Raw genomic sequence first — 17,422 nt, 5'->3', positions numbered from 1 at the left:
TGGGTGACAACTGGTTTTGGTTTCTACAGTCTGGTGGGGAATATTTAAATGCTGTTAACTCTTGAGGAACCCCAGGAGGAGTCTGGCACAGCTGTAATAATGTTCAAGGTACTCACCGGGAGCTTTTGAAAAAAGCAGGGCTGACAAAACAGCAACTTCTGGACATGCTGAGGCACATGGTTTATTTATCCCCAAAATCAAATATCTCTGTTTAAATCCTGCAGAGCTCCTGGCTGGCAGTGGGGAATCCACTGGTCGCTGGTGGGATCATGTTCACAGGGGTCTCAGGTTGAGGGAAGAGATGAGGATCTGACTCCATGTTTCAGAAGGCTTGATTTATTATTTTATGATATATATTACATTAAAACTATACTAAAAGAATAGAAGAAAAGGTTTCCTCAGAAGGCTGGCTAAGAATAGAATAAGAAGGAATCATAAAAAAGACTTGTGGCTCAGACTCTCTGTCCGAGCCAGCTGAGTGTGATTGGCCATTAATTAGAAACATCCAACATGGGCCAATCCCAGATGCACCTGTTGCATTCCACAGCAGCAGATAACCATTGTTTGCATTTTGTTCCTGAGGCCTCTCAGCTTCTCAGAAGGAAAAATCCTAAGGAAAGGATTTTTCATAAAAGATGTCTGCAACAGGACAGGATGCCTTGGTGCAGGGGGACAGGAGCAGAGTGAGGAGCTAAGGGGGGACCATCAGCTCAGAGTCACTTTCCTGAGATCAGGAAGGATGTGGCTTTGAGCCTGTTGGAAAACTTCAGGCCACAGCAAAGCCTCTTCTCCAGCCACGGTTATCCCTGATAACATCAAACTCAGCTGTGCTGAGGGAAAAGCCTGGAGGGAACAGGCTCTGGGGAAAGCCTCCTGGGAAGTTTCCTTCCCTTGCCTCTGGGAAGCCTCAACACCAGGAAAAAGCTGGGCTGGGGGCTGCCAGCCCATCCCAAAGCCCCCTCACCCACTGGGGAACCCTTGCTCAGTGGGACTCAGCCCCTTCCTGCTTCCCAAAGGACAGAGGAACAAAAGAGGAGGAGGGGGGAGGGAAAGGTCTAAGAGAAACTTCCAACTTGTCGGGAAGAGAAAAGCCCTATTCAGGCAGGAAGAATGCCCGGTGGAGCTGGTCACTAAGCAACCCACAGCAATGTGGTGTGGCCTGAGGGACAGGCAAGGGACAGAACTGCCTCACTGCCCACCCACAGCCCCTCAGGGAGAGCCTGCGGGGCCTGGGGACAGGGGACACCACCAGGGCCACCTGGGGACAGAGCACACGGCCACCACGAGGGGCTGAGGCACCCAGCAGGTCCAGAGCTCCTGGTGCAGGAGCTTCTCCTCAGGCAGCTCTGGATGGTGCCCAGCCTCACTCAGGCTTCCCTGTTTGCTGCTCAGGAAGGATTTCTGGCCTGCTGCAAAACCCATGGCTTCCTCTGGGTCTGGCATTCCCATAGGGCTGCATCATTCCCAAGAGAGGCATTTGGGGACAGCTCCTGCTCCCACAGGCATTGGGGACAGCTCCTGCTCCCACAGACATTGGGGACAACTCCCTGCTCCCACAGACATTGGGGACAGCTGCTGCTCCCACAGGCATTGGGGACAGCTCCTGCTCCCATAGGCATTGGGGACAGCTCCTGCTCCCACAGACATTGGGGACAGCTCCTGCTCCCACAGGCATTGGGGACAACTGCTGCTCCCACAGGCATTGGGGACAGCTGCTGCTCCCACAGGCATTGGGGACAACTCCCTGCTCCCATAGGCATTGGGGACAGCTGCTGCTCCCACAGACTTTGGGGACAGCTCCTGCTCCCACAGGCATTGGGGACAGCTGCTGCTCCCACAGACATTGGGGACAGCTCCCTGCTCCCACAGGCATTGGGGACAACTCCCTGCTCCCATAGGCATTGGGGACAGCTCCTGCTCCCACAGACATTGGGGACAGCTCCTGCTCCCACAGACATTGGGGACAGCTCCTGCTCCCATAGACATTGGGGACAGCTGCTGCTCCCACAGACATTGGGGACAGCTGCTGCTCCCACAGGCATTGGGGACAGCTCCCTGCTCCCACAGGCATTGGGGACAGCTCCCTGCTCCCACAGGCATTGGGGACAGCTCCTGCTCCCACAGACATTGGGGACAGCTCCCTGCTCCCACGGACACCGTGGGCTCCTATGGCCACAGCTGCCAGGCACATGATACACCCTCTCCAGAGAGGCTGAATTCTGCATTTAGATTCTCAGTGTGGGTGGTTGTCCTCCACAAACAAGCTCAGTGAGACATGAGGAACTGCCCAGTCTCTCTGCAGCACAAGGAAAAAGGGGGAAAGGAAATCATGCCTGACCAACCCTGCTGACAATCCCAGCTGAAATTCCTTCCTTGGAGCCCAGAGAGTCCCTGGAGACACTGCTGCCCCCAACAAAAGTGCTGCAGAAATGGAAGAACACTACCAACCACAGCAGGTCTGGTGAGTGTGCAGCTGGTTAGCCCAGGGACATGCCCTGGACCTGTGGGACACTGGAGGTGGCTTTTTGCCTGCACAGTGCCATGGGGGAAATACCAGCCCTTCATACACTTTTCTTGAATATCTGATACTCTTGGAGAGCAGCTGCTTGGACAAGGGCACATTTGCCAGGTGTTCACCCACTTCCTCAGGGAGGTGTTGGGCTGGTGCTGATCCCTGCCCTGGAAGGTGAAGAGGTGGGGGATTGTGAAAAATGCATATTTTATGATTGGCTTTTCACAAATATTAAAATGAAATTTATATGTGTTGTGTTAGAAAGTAATGCTGTATTAATTCTCTTAAGTACTGTGTTGAATATAGTTTTAGGTTATAAAAAATGTTAAAATATAAACTATGCTACGTAGGATACTTTTTTTAAAGAAAGGACTTGCACTGAGATAGCAGCCACAGGACACCTGAATCTTTCAGATAAAGAATTTATGGCCCTCTTATCAGCAGAAACAAACTTCTTCCTGCCTCGAAGGCGCTGTCAGGATTCAGAGAAAGAAGTTGACGATGACCAGACAGAATCCTGTGTTTGAATGGAATTTGTGCATCATGGATAAGGTGTATGAATATGCAACAGGCTGTTGCTTTTAAGGGTTAATCCTTTGCTTTTTTGGGCTTGTGCTGCCCAGAAAAAGGTACCCAGTTGTCCATAACTCTTTGTATTTATTGTCTCATATTGTCCTAATTCAATTTGTCCAAATTATTATTACTCTAATTGTATCACTGTTTTTATAACCATTTTATTACTATTAAACTTTTAAAAATTTAAAAACAAGTGATTGGTGTTTTTCACAGGGATGCTCAGGTGTGTCCACAGAAGCTGCAGAGCTTCTCCAGGTGGAGGTAATCTCATTATCCCTCAGTCCTGTACTTGCCTGGCTTTGCCATCTGCTGTATTTCAGCCCTTAAAGCATAAATTCTGGGTGCACTAAATAACCACAAGCCACAGGGCTGCTGAAAGATCAGCTTGGCCAAAGCAGTGCCATTTATTTTGCTTACAAAACCCCTTCCAGGAGGCCAACACACCCCAGGTGTGCTGGCAGCAGCTGGGCCCCTCTCAGCACCATGGGGACAGGCACTTCAGCCAGCAGCAAGGACACATGGCATCCATCCCTGGACTTGGAGAGCTTCCACCTCTCCTCCAACAGGACAAACACAGCTGGGAGCCAAGCATGACCAAGTCCAGCTGTGCAAGGACTTGGCACATCCGGTCGATGCCAAAAAATTCACATTTTGTGCAGCCAGGGGAGCCCTGGGGCAAGAGGCAGCAGGTACAGGAGGTCTGCTGCACCATGGAGAGCAGCCTTGGAGTTGATGGCAGTGCTCCTCTGGAAGTGTCAGAGCAAGGCCACATGGGGTAGCAAAAGTGAAACTCATTCTCTCTCAAATTGGTCACCTGGAAGTGTCCAGTCCATCCTTTTTATCTCCAGGAGCAGAGTGAGTGCAGCCCCCTCCTGCCAAGAAATTAAGTCAGCCTGGAGCAGAATCTGTGCTTCCACCTCCATCCATTCCAGCTCTTCAGGGAGTCTGTTTAGACAATACCCAGCTCCAAAATGAGCATTGCTAGTGGAGAGGATCCACCCAGAAGAGAAGTGGCCCCAACCTGAGGAATATCTCATTGCAAAGAGAGAAATTACACACAGGACCATATCCATCCTGGGTTCTGCTCTGATAACACCAATGCCTACAACAACCAGCAAGAGCCCTGCAGCACAGCCAGGTGGACTTTGTTTGCAGGCTGCATTTTCCTGTTGGTCTTTGGGCCTGCAGCATTCACACATTTGTTGAAGTGTTGTGAAATAACAGAGGTGCTGAAGACATTTGTCTTTGTGGGGGTGAAATGTGCCTGGCAGTGCAGAGATGACCTTGGCTCTGGTGATCCTCTTCTGTTCCCACTGAGGTGTTGTTGAGATTTCCCAGGCAATGGCCCTTGCTGCAGTCAGGTTCTCAGGTAAAGTTTAATTATATTCTCATCATGAAGCCTTTTCCACAGCTGCTTCTCCAGGTTGAAGTCATGGTTAATGTAGAAAATCAGCTTTTTCCAGTCCTTGTCATAGTAGTGATCTGAGTACTTCTCATACCCCTCTGTGATGTAGCCATAGGCACTGACCTGGGAAAGATGCAGGGCTCACTGGGGAGGGCTACCAGGGATGGAGGGAGCAGGGGAAATACAGGACAGAGATGCCAGCTGGGGCTTCTCTGGTGACCCTGTGCGGGGTCCAGAGGGACCAGGCTGTGAGCACTGGCTCCAGAGATCTGCTGTGCCCTCACTGCCTCCCTAGGAGATTATGTGCCCCAGGTCACAGCAGGCTTCAGCACCTCTATGGGGGCTGTTTTGGGGCTGTTTCTCATCTTCAGTCTGCTCCTCCACAGCTGACACGAGCCCATATACACTCCAGGCACACAGCAGCCACCCCTGCTCTCCTGTGTCCCCTGTTCCCACTTCCAGGCAGTTCTGGGTGCAAGAATCACTGTGCCCTTACCTGGTCACAGAGATGGAGGGCAGTCAGCAGCACAAAGGCCCCTGTTGTGGGTCTGTACAGCCTCCAGTAGGGCTTTTCCAAATTTTTAGACTTTAAAAACCTGCAGGAGGAGAGAGGAAAGCACTGAGGAGTTGCTGGCTGTGGTGTTTCAAGCAGGGCACACCTTGTGGCTCATGTGGCATCTCCCCTCCTTGCAGCAGCCTGGGGCCACATGAGGCATTTCAGAGAAGCCACAAATGTGCCCAGACCTCTCCACCACCTGCACTGCAACCTAAGCCCAGCTCTGCCCCAGCTTTGTGGAAGTGGAAGGTCTTGAGGCAGTGGGGGTAAAGAGGGGATGTTTTAAAGGACCTCATAGGTTAAAGCCCACTACTCTTAAATCTGCCCTTTGCTTTGCAGTGCAGAGGGGCTCCCTGGTATATCCTGCTCCCCACCCACATCTAGGAGTGAAAGGAGCCATAGGGAAGGTGCAGAGGAGTCACAAAACCTGCCAGGAGCTGCACTGTGTCATGCCAGGAGTTGTTAGGAAAGCAGGAGTAAACACTGGGAAAAAATAGCATGGAGTCCTCTTGGTGTTGGAAAGGCCCCAAGTTAGAGGGGGCCCCAAGGCAGAGCAGGCAGGGAGTGCTGGCCCTCTGGCTCCAGGGAAGGCAGCAGGTCCCAAGGACACTGAAGGGCAAAGGCAGCCAAAGCAGGGCCCTACAGGAGCCCCTGTGCCTCCATCTCAGCCATGTGTGGCCCAGGATGGGCAGATCTCATGGTGACAGTGGCCAGCAGGCTGTGGAAAGGGTTGGAGAGGCACAGAAGAGCAGCAGCCAGGCCAGGCAAAGGGGATGCTGAAGAAGAGCCTGTCATGCTTGAGGGCACAACCAACCTCCTTAGTCTAGAAGGAATCTCTGGAGAGAAAATCTGTCACAGAGCCTTCCTCCAAGGTGCCAAGCAATGGGGAACATGAAAGGCTGGTCCTGAACTAGAGATCAACTCTTCTGGCACTTCAGCAACATTCTTCCTACCTAAAGCTGCAATTGGCCCTGGGTCTCTTTTGGATGAGGAAACCCAAACAGTTTCATGGCTGTTGCTTCTCCAGCTCACAGGTTCTGGATGTTCACCCACCACAAGCCTCCCACTGCAGCACCACAGAGGGTTTCAGCTTGAGGGACTGGCATTTCATGAAAGGAGGAGTAAAGAAAGTTCTGGGGAAGGGGTATGGATAGGAGGGGTGTAGAACTTGGCAGGGAACAGCTAGGTAACAAACAAAAACCCAACACTTAACTAAACTAAATAATGATAAAGGAACAAGTCTAGTTTTAAAAACATAAAATACAAAATGGGCAACCTGGGCTACTCTAAAGGCAGGGAAAAGGACAGCATAAGGAAATTACAAAATTACAAATTAAACAGCAAGCATATTAATAAAACTAAAAAGCACACTACAACACCAGCAGAGCTCAGGCTGCTGCTGTGTCTGAGCTGAGGTTACAGGGAGCTGGGAGGAGAGGCCAGAGACAGAGAGAGATGGTGCTGACCAGGAAAAATGAGCCTGTTAGAGCACACAACCTGCAGCTCACCTGTTTTTCATGTATCTGAGGAAATCAGGGTGAGTCACCAGGTATTTGTCCATTGTGAAATCTTCATCGAATTTCTGCCGGGGCTTCTGCCTAAGGACAGGAATGGGGAAACTCAAAACAAGCTCCTAGACCTCATCACAGCTGGAAAGGATCAGCCCTGATGCACTTGGTGGTAAGAGAAGAGCCACAAGCACTGTGAAGATATTCTGTAACATTTCCCACATTATGACAAAGCCTCCATACCTGTGTGCATTGCAGAGGAAGAGATCAGGGAGGAAAGGCAACAAAAGGAGACAGGACTATCAAAAGTGTTTGTATAGGCAAAAATTAGTGAAACCAGGCCTTCATCCATGAGCAGGCCACACCAGACCAGCCAGAAGCAAGTGTTCATCCTCAAAAGTCACAAAATTTTCTCTAAGCTCTGGCCACACATCATTGAAATCAGCTGATGTTGGGGAAGATGAAACAGGAAAGCCTTACAAATATGATTGCCTGGCAAGAGATTTTGAGAATATAGAAACTATAAGCGAGATTGAAATGAAAGCAAGCTTTGAGATACCTCAGTTACTGAACAACTGGAAAACAATGGTGTGGCCAGCTGAAGGTGATCCCCTTTTGATGGAACAACACCCTCTGCTTGCAGACAGCTCCAAGGCTCAGAGCAGACCCTACAGCTTGGCAGAAGGGGCCCAAAGAGGAGTTTTTAGGGTTTAAAATATTACACAGTATGGTAATGTAGTGATTCTTATAGGCTGTATGTAAATGCTATAGGATTTGTATCTTGTACTAGATTGGTTAGTGAGAATTAGAATATTCAGCACAGAAGAAGATTTATGGTATTGTAATGGGAACTTTGCTCTCTTTCCCTTTTACTCTCTCACCCTCTCATCCTCTCTCCCCCTCTCTTCTCTCAGTCCTGCTCTGAGCTGTGGCTGGCAGCTCCCAGCAGGGCCCTGCACCCAGGCCCTTTGCAATAAACCCCAAGTTCCAGACCTGGCTGCAGAGATCTCTTGTCTCCATCAGTCCTACCCCCCCGATGCTCCTGCAAGCTGTCTCTGCAAAGGAGGTGTATTGACTACAGCAGGGCTCAGAGCTGTGCAGGAAATGGGAGATTCCTGCCTGCAAGTCTGCCAGGGGAGGGAGGCTTTACCCTGGCCGGGTCCTCCACAGGGCTGAGCACTGGAAGAGGAAAAGAGCCCAACAGAGAGCTCATCACTGCAGGGCAGAGGGGGCTGGAGTTGGCTTTACCCGCTGAGGTTCAGGAATCCTTTCCTGATGTCCTTGTTGAACAGCAGAGCCTCCAGCCACTCATAGTCTCTTGCTCCCTCCATGAAGTGAATGTATCTGACATGCTAAGAAAATAAACGAGAATTAATGAGCAGCACTTCCAAAACAATGCAAGCAAACATCTTGGCTCACTGAGTTTCTTGGGCACACATCTTCAGTCTGTAGCTCTCAACCAGCAGTAGCAGAATGGAGAAAACATCTGATGTGCAGCTCCTTCTACATGCCACAAGGCTGTGGATGTGACAGAGACAGCCAGATAAACTTTCCCAGGAATTGTTCTGAGGAGTTTTGTTTTAATTTTTTCTCTCAGCCTTCTCAATCTTGCATCTGGTGTTTTGAACAGTTGTTTTCTCATAAGATGTTTACCAAAGGGTGTCTGCTTAATTAGCCAATGGTGTGAAGGGGTGTTAATAAGTGACCAATCAAGTCCACCTGTATCAGAACGTTGTACACAAAGGAATGGGTTTCTAATAAACTCAAATTAGCCTGCTGAAGAGAATTCATGTGTTGCTTTCACTCCCGTTCCTGACTCAAAGCTGACACAAGGCTGGGGTGGCATTGACACGACTTGGCCCTGCAAACACTCACTCTGAGCAAAGGCAGAGCAGGTTCCCTCCCTGAGGGTAATGCTGAAGGGCTGCCTCAGCCCCTCTGCTCCTCGTGGCAGAACTGAAGCACACAGACAAGCAGCATCCTGTGAAAGCTGTGCATGCACACAGCAGGGACCTCACTCACTTTATCCCGTGGGATGTTGCTGAACCCTCTGTGTCCCAAGATCTGAAGAGAGGAAACCAAGGAGTAGGCTGTGAATCCATAAAAGGAAGTTTTTGTTCCCACATCTTTTTCATAACCCTTGATTACAGCCCCGCTCAGCCTGGCAAAGGAAATCAAAGAGAGGAGCAGAGTTAGGTGACCACTGAAACCCCTCCCATGCACATTCCTGATAGGAAAAGACAGTGTTAGCCTGGAGGAAGGGTGGACTAGACCCATTCTGATTGGCACCCTGATCTGCAGGAGAGTCCCTGCTGTGGAGATGGCTCTTTATGGCTCATTTGTGACCACACGCTTTGGAGTGTTGAGTAACTTTCCAATTATTTTTGGACTTTTTATCTCCTGCCATCCATTATTTTGGCACTTGGGAATGAGTGGAATACTGGAAGAGATGAAGTGATCCAGCCACAGACAGGGGCTAGCCACAGTGAGCTAGCTGTGCATCTTCTGAGAAGGAAGGCAGCCTTACCTGAAGACATAGTCATGGGAGTCAATCTCCTGGCCCATCCCAGAGTTATTCAGAATTCCTCCATTCCCCACGACAGCACAGCTGATGCACGTGGGCATGCTGCTGTCATGGTTGGCCAGGAGCAGCTGCTGGTGGGGCTTTGGGGGCAGCAGGGATATGACCTCCTTTACCACTGTGAAGCAAACACAGTGGTGAGTTATCAAGAGCCTTTGGGATGGACACAGTGAAACCACCAGAGTTTCCACCATGAGATCCTCCTAGACTGATGCCTTTGATGGGGAGATGCTGCAAACCTCCAGCTACTCAGCATAAGGTTTCTGTTGGGAGTCTGAAAGTCCCATCCTGACAAGCCCTGAGGGACTCACGTGAATAATTCAGGTCCATGAAGCCAAAGGGGGGTATAAAATGCTCCAGGCGGTTCCATTCAGTGTCACTGAAGTATCTCCTGTCCATGAAGAGTGTGATGTTGGGCAGGAAAAGATCCCTCAGCCAGGCAGACTTGGCAGCTCTGGCCCTCACTGATTCAGAGCAGGTCTTGAAAAATAAAAGAGGAAACAGTAATGACCGATGATGAGCAGAGGTGACAAACCTGACTGAGTGCCAGCCAGTGCTTGTGTGCCTGTCTGTGGCAGGACCAAAGGGAAACACAGAAAATCCAGTGGCACCATTTCCCTCATGATCCCCATCAGCAGGAACATGAAACACAATTTTAGCACTACATCCATAACCAGCTGGTGAAAAGTCACCTACAAGGGAGCCAGGATGACTCCAAGTCTCTGAGAGTAAGTCTCTTACTGTTTTAAATATTTTAAATGTTTCACTGTTTTAAATGTTTTACTGTTTAAAATGTTTTACTGGCTTTGGGCCTCATTAGCTGATGCAAATTAACATTTGTAATAGGTCTAACCTAAATGCATCAAATAAGGCTGTAAGCACTAGGAATATGCTGCAATAATAGATGCATGCTAAAATGAGCAGTCCCTGTTGGCAATGCACCTCACAAGGTCCTAAGAATCCACCCAAGGAAACACTGATGAACGAATGAAATCAGATCAGCATTGCCACTCCCTTTAAGGGTAAGAAAAAATGGACAACAACTTGTTCAATGTCATAAATGAATCAGTGAAATGTGCAGCTGAGAAGGGAATCCAAGCCAGCTTATCCTACAAGGGAGGTCTCACTGCAGCTGGCAGGAGTGAGGCTCTGTGTGCAGATGGAAAGCAAACAGCTCCACTACACTGAATTTTCTGCTGAGTCAATTTGGGCTCTACTTTCTTAGACACCTTCCCCAAACACCTACTGAAAGACAAAATAGAGACCAAATGGACCCTCATGGGCAGCTCAAATCCCCTGCATTGCCAAAGCCTTGCTGAGTGCTCCATGGCTGGGCTGGGCTCTCTGCAGAGGATGAGGATGACAGCCCTGTCACAGCCTGAGGAGACAGCCCTCATCCTGCCCGTCACCTGTCACAGGAACACTCTGAGGACAACATTGTCAGGGGTTTCATGGTGGCATCATTTCACTCACAGCATATTTCATGTCCAGAAACAGGGACATTCCCATCCTGCTCAAGCAGGTACTGTCCAAGACTTAGTACTTCTTGTTCCTCCAGAGCCAGACTGGATCAGTACCAGAGGAACAAGGGAAAACTCTGATCATGCAGGAAATTAAGGAGGGGAGAGTGTTCCTAATGACTCCCTTTCTCTGCAGAATTACAGATCAGGTTTGGGATCAGGGAGTGAGACACAACATGTGAGAAGGTGACCCACCTGTTCCAAGCCTTCCAGAAACAGGGGTGCCAGGGAAAACTGCTCTGGGTAAGCTTTACAAAGACATAGCAGCATAGGATAGGGGACAGAGACAGCTTGAGACATCAAAACCCATCCCAGCTGCTTGCTGAGAACTTTGCTGGAGTTTACTACTTTCCTAAAGGTCCTGTTCCTGGACATTAGTAATTAAGAGATGCTCAAATTTAATTAACCTGAGTCTTCATGTGAATGCAGATGTTGTATATAGAGGTCTTCCTGTCCCACCAGCATCTGCATATACCAGTGAGTGACCTACCAGCTCTGAAATCATCCCAAGCTGTCACAGACATCTTTTATGAAAAATTCTTTCCTTAGGATTTTTTCTCCTGAGAAGCTGAGAGGCCTCAGGAACAAAATGTAACCAATGGTTATCTGCTGCTGTGGAATGCAACAGGTGTATCTGGGATTGGCCCATGTGGTTGTTTCTAATTAATGGCCAATCACAGCCAGCTGGCTTGGACTCTCTGACCGAGCCACAAGCCTTTGTTATCATTCCTTCTTTTCCTATTCTTAGCTGGCCTGCTGATGAAATCCTTTCTTCTATTCTTTTAGTATGGTTTTAATATAATATATATAATAATAAATCAAGCCTTCTGAAACATGGAGTCAGATCCTCATCTCTTCCCTCATCCTCAGACCCCTGTGAACATGGTCACCCCCAGCTGCAAAGGGCTCACCCACCCAGGGGCCAGCAGACAAGGAGGTCAGTGGGGAGCCACCATTCTTGGTGCCCATCTGCACCATCCCACCTACCGAGGCTGGGGATGAGCTATCCAGCAGGTACTCGTCCTCAAAATCCCACTGTGGCTCAGATGTGAAGTTAGCAGAGCTCAGTTTCCTCTTCTGTGTCACAGCAGCAGCCTGAGGAGTAGGTCTGGCAGTTTTCATTGATGCAGGAGGAGCTTTGGGGTTTGCTTGCCCTGGGGATGTGTTGTTCTCATGTGCTCCCTTCACCCCAGGGGATGGTTTCACTGTTGCTTTCTCCTTGCCTCCCTTCTCCCAGGGAAGTGGTTTCACTGTTGTCTTTTCCTTGGCTTCTTCTACCCATGGAGTTGGCCTCACTGTTGTTTTCCCCTTGTTTTCCTGCACCACAGGGGTTGTTTTCACTGTTGTCTCCTTGATTCCCTCCAACTGGGGTGGTGGTTTCACAGCCATGTTCCCCTTTTCTTCCTTAACACTCATAACTGGTTTCATTCTTTCCTTCTGCTCCTCCTTTCCTTTCCATCTTGGTGTCTTCTCCACCACATCATTGAGTCTTGTGATGTGTCCTCCCAAAGTCACCTTTAAAATGCTCCTGGAGTTCCCATTATCAGAACAGTTTAAACCCTGTTGCTCTTGGGGGTCCACTTGTTGTGTCTCTGGGGCATGCTGGAAAATGTTCAATTTCCTGAATGCAATCAAAGGAAAAGCAGATACATCATACACACTTAACACTGAACACCCTTCAGCTCATTTCTAGTGCTCTTGACTCTGAGCCTCTCTCTGTGCTTTAGAGCAATTTCATTTTAAGCTTTGCCAAAATGTTATTCAACTTCCTGCACCATTCTAGCCTGAATATTGCTTGTCTCCCCACTAGGCAAATCCCAGAGGCACACATTCTCTCCTCAGCTCTTGGCACATGAAACATTCGCTCTGGCAGTAGCAGCCAACCAGTACAGCCCAGCTCTGCCACGCACCGGGCACTGGGCAGGTCCCCTGGCACTGTCCCCGTAGCACTGCGGGGTTGGTTTGGAGATCCTGGGCTCAGGACATGGCCCCACCATGGAGGCAGCCATCTGCCTGTCCCCTCTGCCAGCAGAGCCCTGTGCCTCAGCAGCAGAGCATGAAGATCTTCCAGAATTCAGGAAGGAAAGTCTGAGAAGAAGTGAAATATTGTAAATTCAGGCAACCCCGATGAGGGGAGAGATGATGCATCTGACTCCATTGATATCAGAAGGATAATTTATTACTTTATTATATTATATTAAAGAATACTAAACTATACTAAAGAATACAGAAAGGATACTTACTGAATGCTAAAAAGATAATAATGAAAACTCGTGACTCGTGCCAGAGTCCTGACACAGCTTGGCTCTGATTGGCCAAAGAGTGAAAACAACTCACAGCAGAATCCAATGGAACAATTACCTGTGGGTAAACAATCTCCAAACACATTCCACGTGTGAGCACAACACAGGAGAAGCAAATGAGATCAGAATTGTTTTCCTTTTCTCTGAGGCCTCTCTTGCTGCCTTTCAGCTTCCCAGGAGAAAAACCCTGGGCGAAGGAATCATGTTCACAGAATGTGAATGCCACAGTGAAACTCCCTTCTTTACCCTACATCACCTCTTGAGCTTTTGGGGCCACAGGGCACTTCTTTCTCTCCTCCTCTGCCTTGGTCAGGTAGTGCAAGGGCATCACACAGCACTCACCAGGCACATGTATCTGAAGGCACACACTGTGAAGCTATTAAAATGCAAAATCTCTACATTTTTAGCACTTGCCTCTAATATTGCAGCTGCCCTGTTGCCTGATTCAGAGGCACAGGCAGGTACAAGGTTGTCACAGGAGGACATATCTGCTGACAGCAGAAGAGCCACCTGCAGCAAGACTGTGCTGAAACCCAGAAAAAAAAAAATCAAGGCAGAAGCGGTGAAGTTTTGTCCTAAACATTCCCCCTTCTCTGTGCATGTCTGGAGGGCAGAACAGGAAAAGGGAGGGTGAACAATATCCACAGCTGAGCTTTTGTGTGCAGCAAAGCTGTTCAGGATAAGCCATGGCTGTGGCAGTCTGATCCCACCCTCATGTTCAGCCTTTGCATGACACCCTCGTTTGGGAAGGCTGTGGATTGCTTCCGAAGTGAAAAATGGGAGAAAAAGCACTTCTGCAGATAACAGGCTGCAGATAGCAGCTCAGTTGCTGCTGAAATTTGATGGGTGTTATACCACTCTGAAAGTGCTCAGGAAATTATCAGCTAAGGAGGCTTTTAAAAATCGTTTTGTATCAGATAAATGGGTGAACCTTTACAAGGCTATAAAAGAGAGCTTGTAGCAAATGGCCTGTCAGCTCTGCCTCTCCCATAATCATTAGCCAGTTTCCACCCAGTATGCAACGTGTGCTTTCTGTCACGGGCTGTCATGTATAAACTTACTGTCACTGTTTACTGCCCAATAGGAGGAAAGATTTTATATGGACACTCTAAATAAAGAGAAATTTGGTAAGATAGCTCAGGCAGATTTTAAATCCCTTGGTGAATTTCTGTTGTATTTTTAAGATGATGTTTAAAACTTTGAAATTAAGTGCAGAGAACAAATGAAAAGGAGTTTCAATATGAGAAACCATCCCCCACTCCAGGCATTCCCTATGTGCTGTCTTGCAGGGCAGATTCCACCTCGGTCTGTTACACTTCAAATCCTGTGCCAGAGACCAAAATGTAAAACCAAGGGCTCTTCACATCCCCAACTTGCTCCCTGCAGTCAGGCCCACATGGCCAGGCACTGGTGCTTACACAGGACCCTGCTCTCCTGACCAGCATTTTAAATCCAGACAAATTGTCAAAGCAACACGGTGAATTTCAGGCTCTAGAGTCCAGCTGGCAAACAACTGCAGAAGCTCAATGACATTTACTGTCATTTTCTTCCCCTTTTACAAAGCCCAAGGACAAATAGAGGATAAAGCCATGAAAATGCTGCTTTGTGTATTCTGCGTGACATGCAAGGTATAGGAATAGAACTGCCACACAGACAACCACACACAGCTCATATCTTGTTGTGTTTTACTTAAGTTGTATAAATACAGGCATTTCTATTCTCTGAAACTACAGGAGAAGGAAATGGCTTCAAGCAGCTAAATATGGAGAGCCACTTCTTGTTCCAGCTCTGCCACTGATGGGCTCTGGGATCAAGGAGAACTCACTTCTCTACGCCTCCTCCTTCCCTCCTTTCCCTCCCACCTCCTTTGTGCAGGTTCCAACCTCTCCAAATTTGACAGCTGTCCTCAAAGCATGGTGTCAAGCTGCTAGAGCTGAGCTGAACTCAAGTCACCTCCAGAAGAGCTGCAGATGTTCCCAGCCTCACTCCTCCTGCCTGCCCCCATAGCACCAGCCCAGACATTCAGCTGAGAACCAGCCCAACCCAGCCAAGCCATTTGAGCTTACTGGGAGAGCTGGGACCAGCTGGGGGTGGTGGGGAGATTGGGGAGTGGTGCTTGCTGTACACAGCACCAACACATCCACGAGCCATACCTGTACTGGGAAAGGCTCAGGTGTCTGCAAGGGCTCATGCAAGGAGCAGTGCTCCCTGCCAGTGATGCTGGAGACATTTCACTGCAGTTCCCTCCACACTCATCCCTGTAGGATTTACTTGACCATTTATATAAAATAGATATCAAGATATCATGTCTACATAACGTTGGTGTGCCAGTATGGAGAATATTTTGTTAGGAATCAGCTGCTGAATTTGCCATAAATTCAAAGCCATCCCACCAAATTCACTGTCCACCAATGCAATCTAGATTAGGGCTGAATAAAGTCCTTCGGGAAGCCAACAGGAAAGGCAAATACTATGTAGTGCCAAAGTATGAAAAAACATGGCATTAGTGAAGCAAAAGCTGCTTTAGACAGCTACAAAAGGAAGCCCTGGAAAATAGTGAGCCAAGAGAGGCAGGTTTTTGACTGTGGATCTTCCAACATCATGCTCTGCTAAAGTAACGTGGTCACCAAACTCAGATCAGAAGTGCAAGTTTCAGGGAAAACAGACAGAGAGACAGAGACTGAAAGTGAGCACAAGCACCCACACCAGGCAGTGCACGCCACGAAGGAACAGGTCCCTTACCTGAAAATCTTTGTCTTTGCCAAGTCAAACAAGGAGCTGGAATTTCCAAGGAACAGGCAGAACTGTATTACAACAATGAGGCAAACCAGGGCTTTGGCAATTTTGGGGAGCCTTATCCTGGAGCAGCGCATGGTGAGGAACCCGCGAGTGGCAGAGTGCTCGCCAGGCACTGCCTCACCAAGGGTGTGGAAGGACTGGGCTGGTTTTCTCTCTGGATTTCCTCACATAATGTGCACACCCTGTCTCCCAGCATTCTCAGATACTGCACACAGTTCCAGTTTCTCAGGAAGGCATCAGTTTTGTACTGTTCCTGTTTATCACCAGAAGCTTATTGACAAAGAGCGGGGAACAGAAAGCGTTTTACTGCAAACAGTGGAAGTTTCCTGTGTTTTTCTTAATGACATTGTTCCGCCCTAAAAGGGAAACCTTTTATCTCTAACCTGGAAAAGGCATCACTGGGAATGCATGCAAAGTGTGGAAGTGACCATAGTTACAATTCAGGAAGCTTTCAGAGCACCACCTGCCCAAGGTTTTAGACATGGCCATAAACAAATATTCTTCATGCAGTAATTGCTTGCAGCCCCAATCCAGAAGCAATCCCTGCCCCACAAATGCTGATGGCTAGATACACATCCATTTTACCTTGTGGCTGGGAAGCAACCCAGCAAATCAAAGTAAGACTTGGTGCAAATCCACCAAAGAAAAAGAGGAGTTTGTGCTATGAAAATCCCCAGTCAGTGTGAAATCAATCTTTGGCAGTCCAGGGTACATCACCCCACCAGCAGAGGAAAAGATTTGCAAAGATGGACACCAAGACCAGAGAAATGTTTACTTCTACCAGGGATGTAGTTTTACAGCAAAGGGCTATTTTAACTTTTTAAGTTGTAAACATTAACCCTGAAATTTCAAGGGGACATAGCCATATTGCTTCTTATGCATAGGCTGCTTCTGCACAGCTCTTATAAAAAAATGAAGCTCAGATATAAAAGTAGCTTTTGCTGACAGTATCTCAAATCTCAGAAGCACTCACACTGTTACTGAATACCCAGAGAACTGAAGGTGCCTGTTTTATATCACAGCAAAGCCAGTCAACAGGTTTCACAACTACAAGACTTTTTTTGTTAACAGGGGTCCCAAAGGGAAATTCTGGAGGCAGGATACATTTTCCTTCAATCTCCTCCATGTAACATTACTGCAAAAGCAAGAGCCACAAGGGATAGAAAAATTCCTACAAGCAGAAAAATACAGATTTCTTTGCTTTTAAGGATCTGTGCTGGTGATTGTGCAGAACTTGTCTGTAGCACTGTCTGTTCAGGAGGGATTGTGCTTGTGCTTGAGGGAATATCCAAATCTCTGGCAAGCACATTAGCCAAAAGCAGCCTTGGTAGATGCAAAAGAGGGCTTTTCAGCTTCTTGGTGCAAGAAAAGAAAACCTAAGCCCCCTTGTCAGAGTACAGACTTTCACTTCCTTGGAGCATCATTTCCTCACCATCCACCCCCACTGCTGACATCAGCCTGTCAGAACTGAGGCACCAGGCTGGTTTGCTCAAACATGAGGTCAGATTGGGAAATGGGGATGTACTGGAACTCTCCAGGGATGACCTGGTGAAAACTGAGGTCAAGAGCAGAGCTGGTCTCTTAAACAGCTCTGTAAGAAGTGAGATTCTTGGGACACACAGGGCTCCCAGCCCATGGGCACAAAGGTACAAAGCAAAGACT

The 17,422-nt window shown here is 48.4% G+C and overlaps 1 protein-coding gene across 1 annotated transcript; it reads right to left on the bottom strand.

Moving 5' to 3' along the window:
* Positions 1–3,180: 3,180 nt before the first annotated feature.
* On the bottom strand, positions 3,181–15,880 carry ST6GALNAC1 (ST6 N-acetylgalactosaminide alpha-2,6-sialyltransferase 1). Its single transcript, XM_036394831.2, has 9 exons — positions 15,704–15,880; positions 11,646–12,279; positions 9,450–9,618; positions 9,085–9,256; positions 8,580–8,718; positions 7,806–7,909; positions 6,558–6,647; positions 4,990–5,089; positions 3,181–4,616 (listed from the first exon to the last, which is right to left on the bottom strand). Exons 1-9 carry the CDS (start codon positions 15,832–15,834, stop codon positions 4,446–4,448), a joined length of 1,710 nt encoding a protein of 569 aa, XP_036250724.1. The 5' UTR covers positions 15,835–15,880; the 3' UTR covers positions 3,181–4,445.
* Between the last annotated feature and the right edge of the window lie 1,542 nt (positions 15,881–17,422).

The sequence above is a fragment of the Molothrus ater genome, chromosome 19 (genome assembly GCF_012460135.2).
Source record: "Molothrus ater isolate BHLD 08-10-18 breed brown headed cowbird chromosome 19, BPBGC_Mater_1.1, whole genome shotgun sequence".
In the NCBI taxonomy this organism is placed as follows: domain Eukaryota; kingdom Metazoa; phylum Chordata; class Aves; order Passeriformes; family Icteridae; genus Molothrus; species Molothrus ater.
This window is presented reverse-complemented; position numbering and strand designations above follow the sequence as displayed.

Bases quoted from the DNA above. Each gene is read 5' to 3' on its own strand.
- ST6GALNAC1 (XM_036394831.2), bottom strand. From the start codon at position 15,834: ATGCGCTGCTCCAGGATAAGGCTCCCCAAAATTGCCAAAGCCCTGGTT. The intron at 8,719-9,084 runs GTAAGGCTGCCT...TTCCTTTGCCAG, and splicing joins TCCCATGACTATGTCTTCAG to GCTGAGCGGGGCTGTAATCA. The intron at 4,617-4,989 runs GTAAGGGCACAG...CATCTTTCCCAG, and splicing joins CCCTCCATCTCTGTGACCAG to GTCAGTGCCTATGGCTACAT.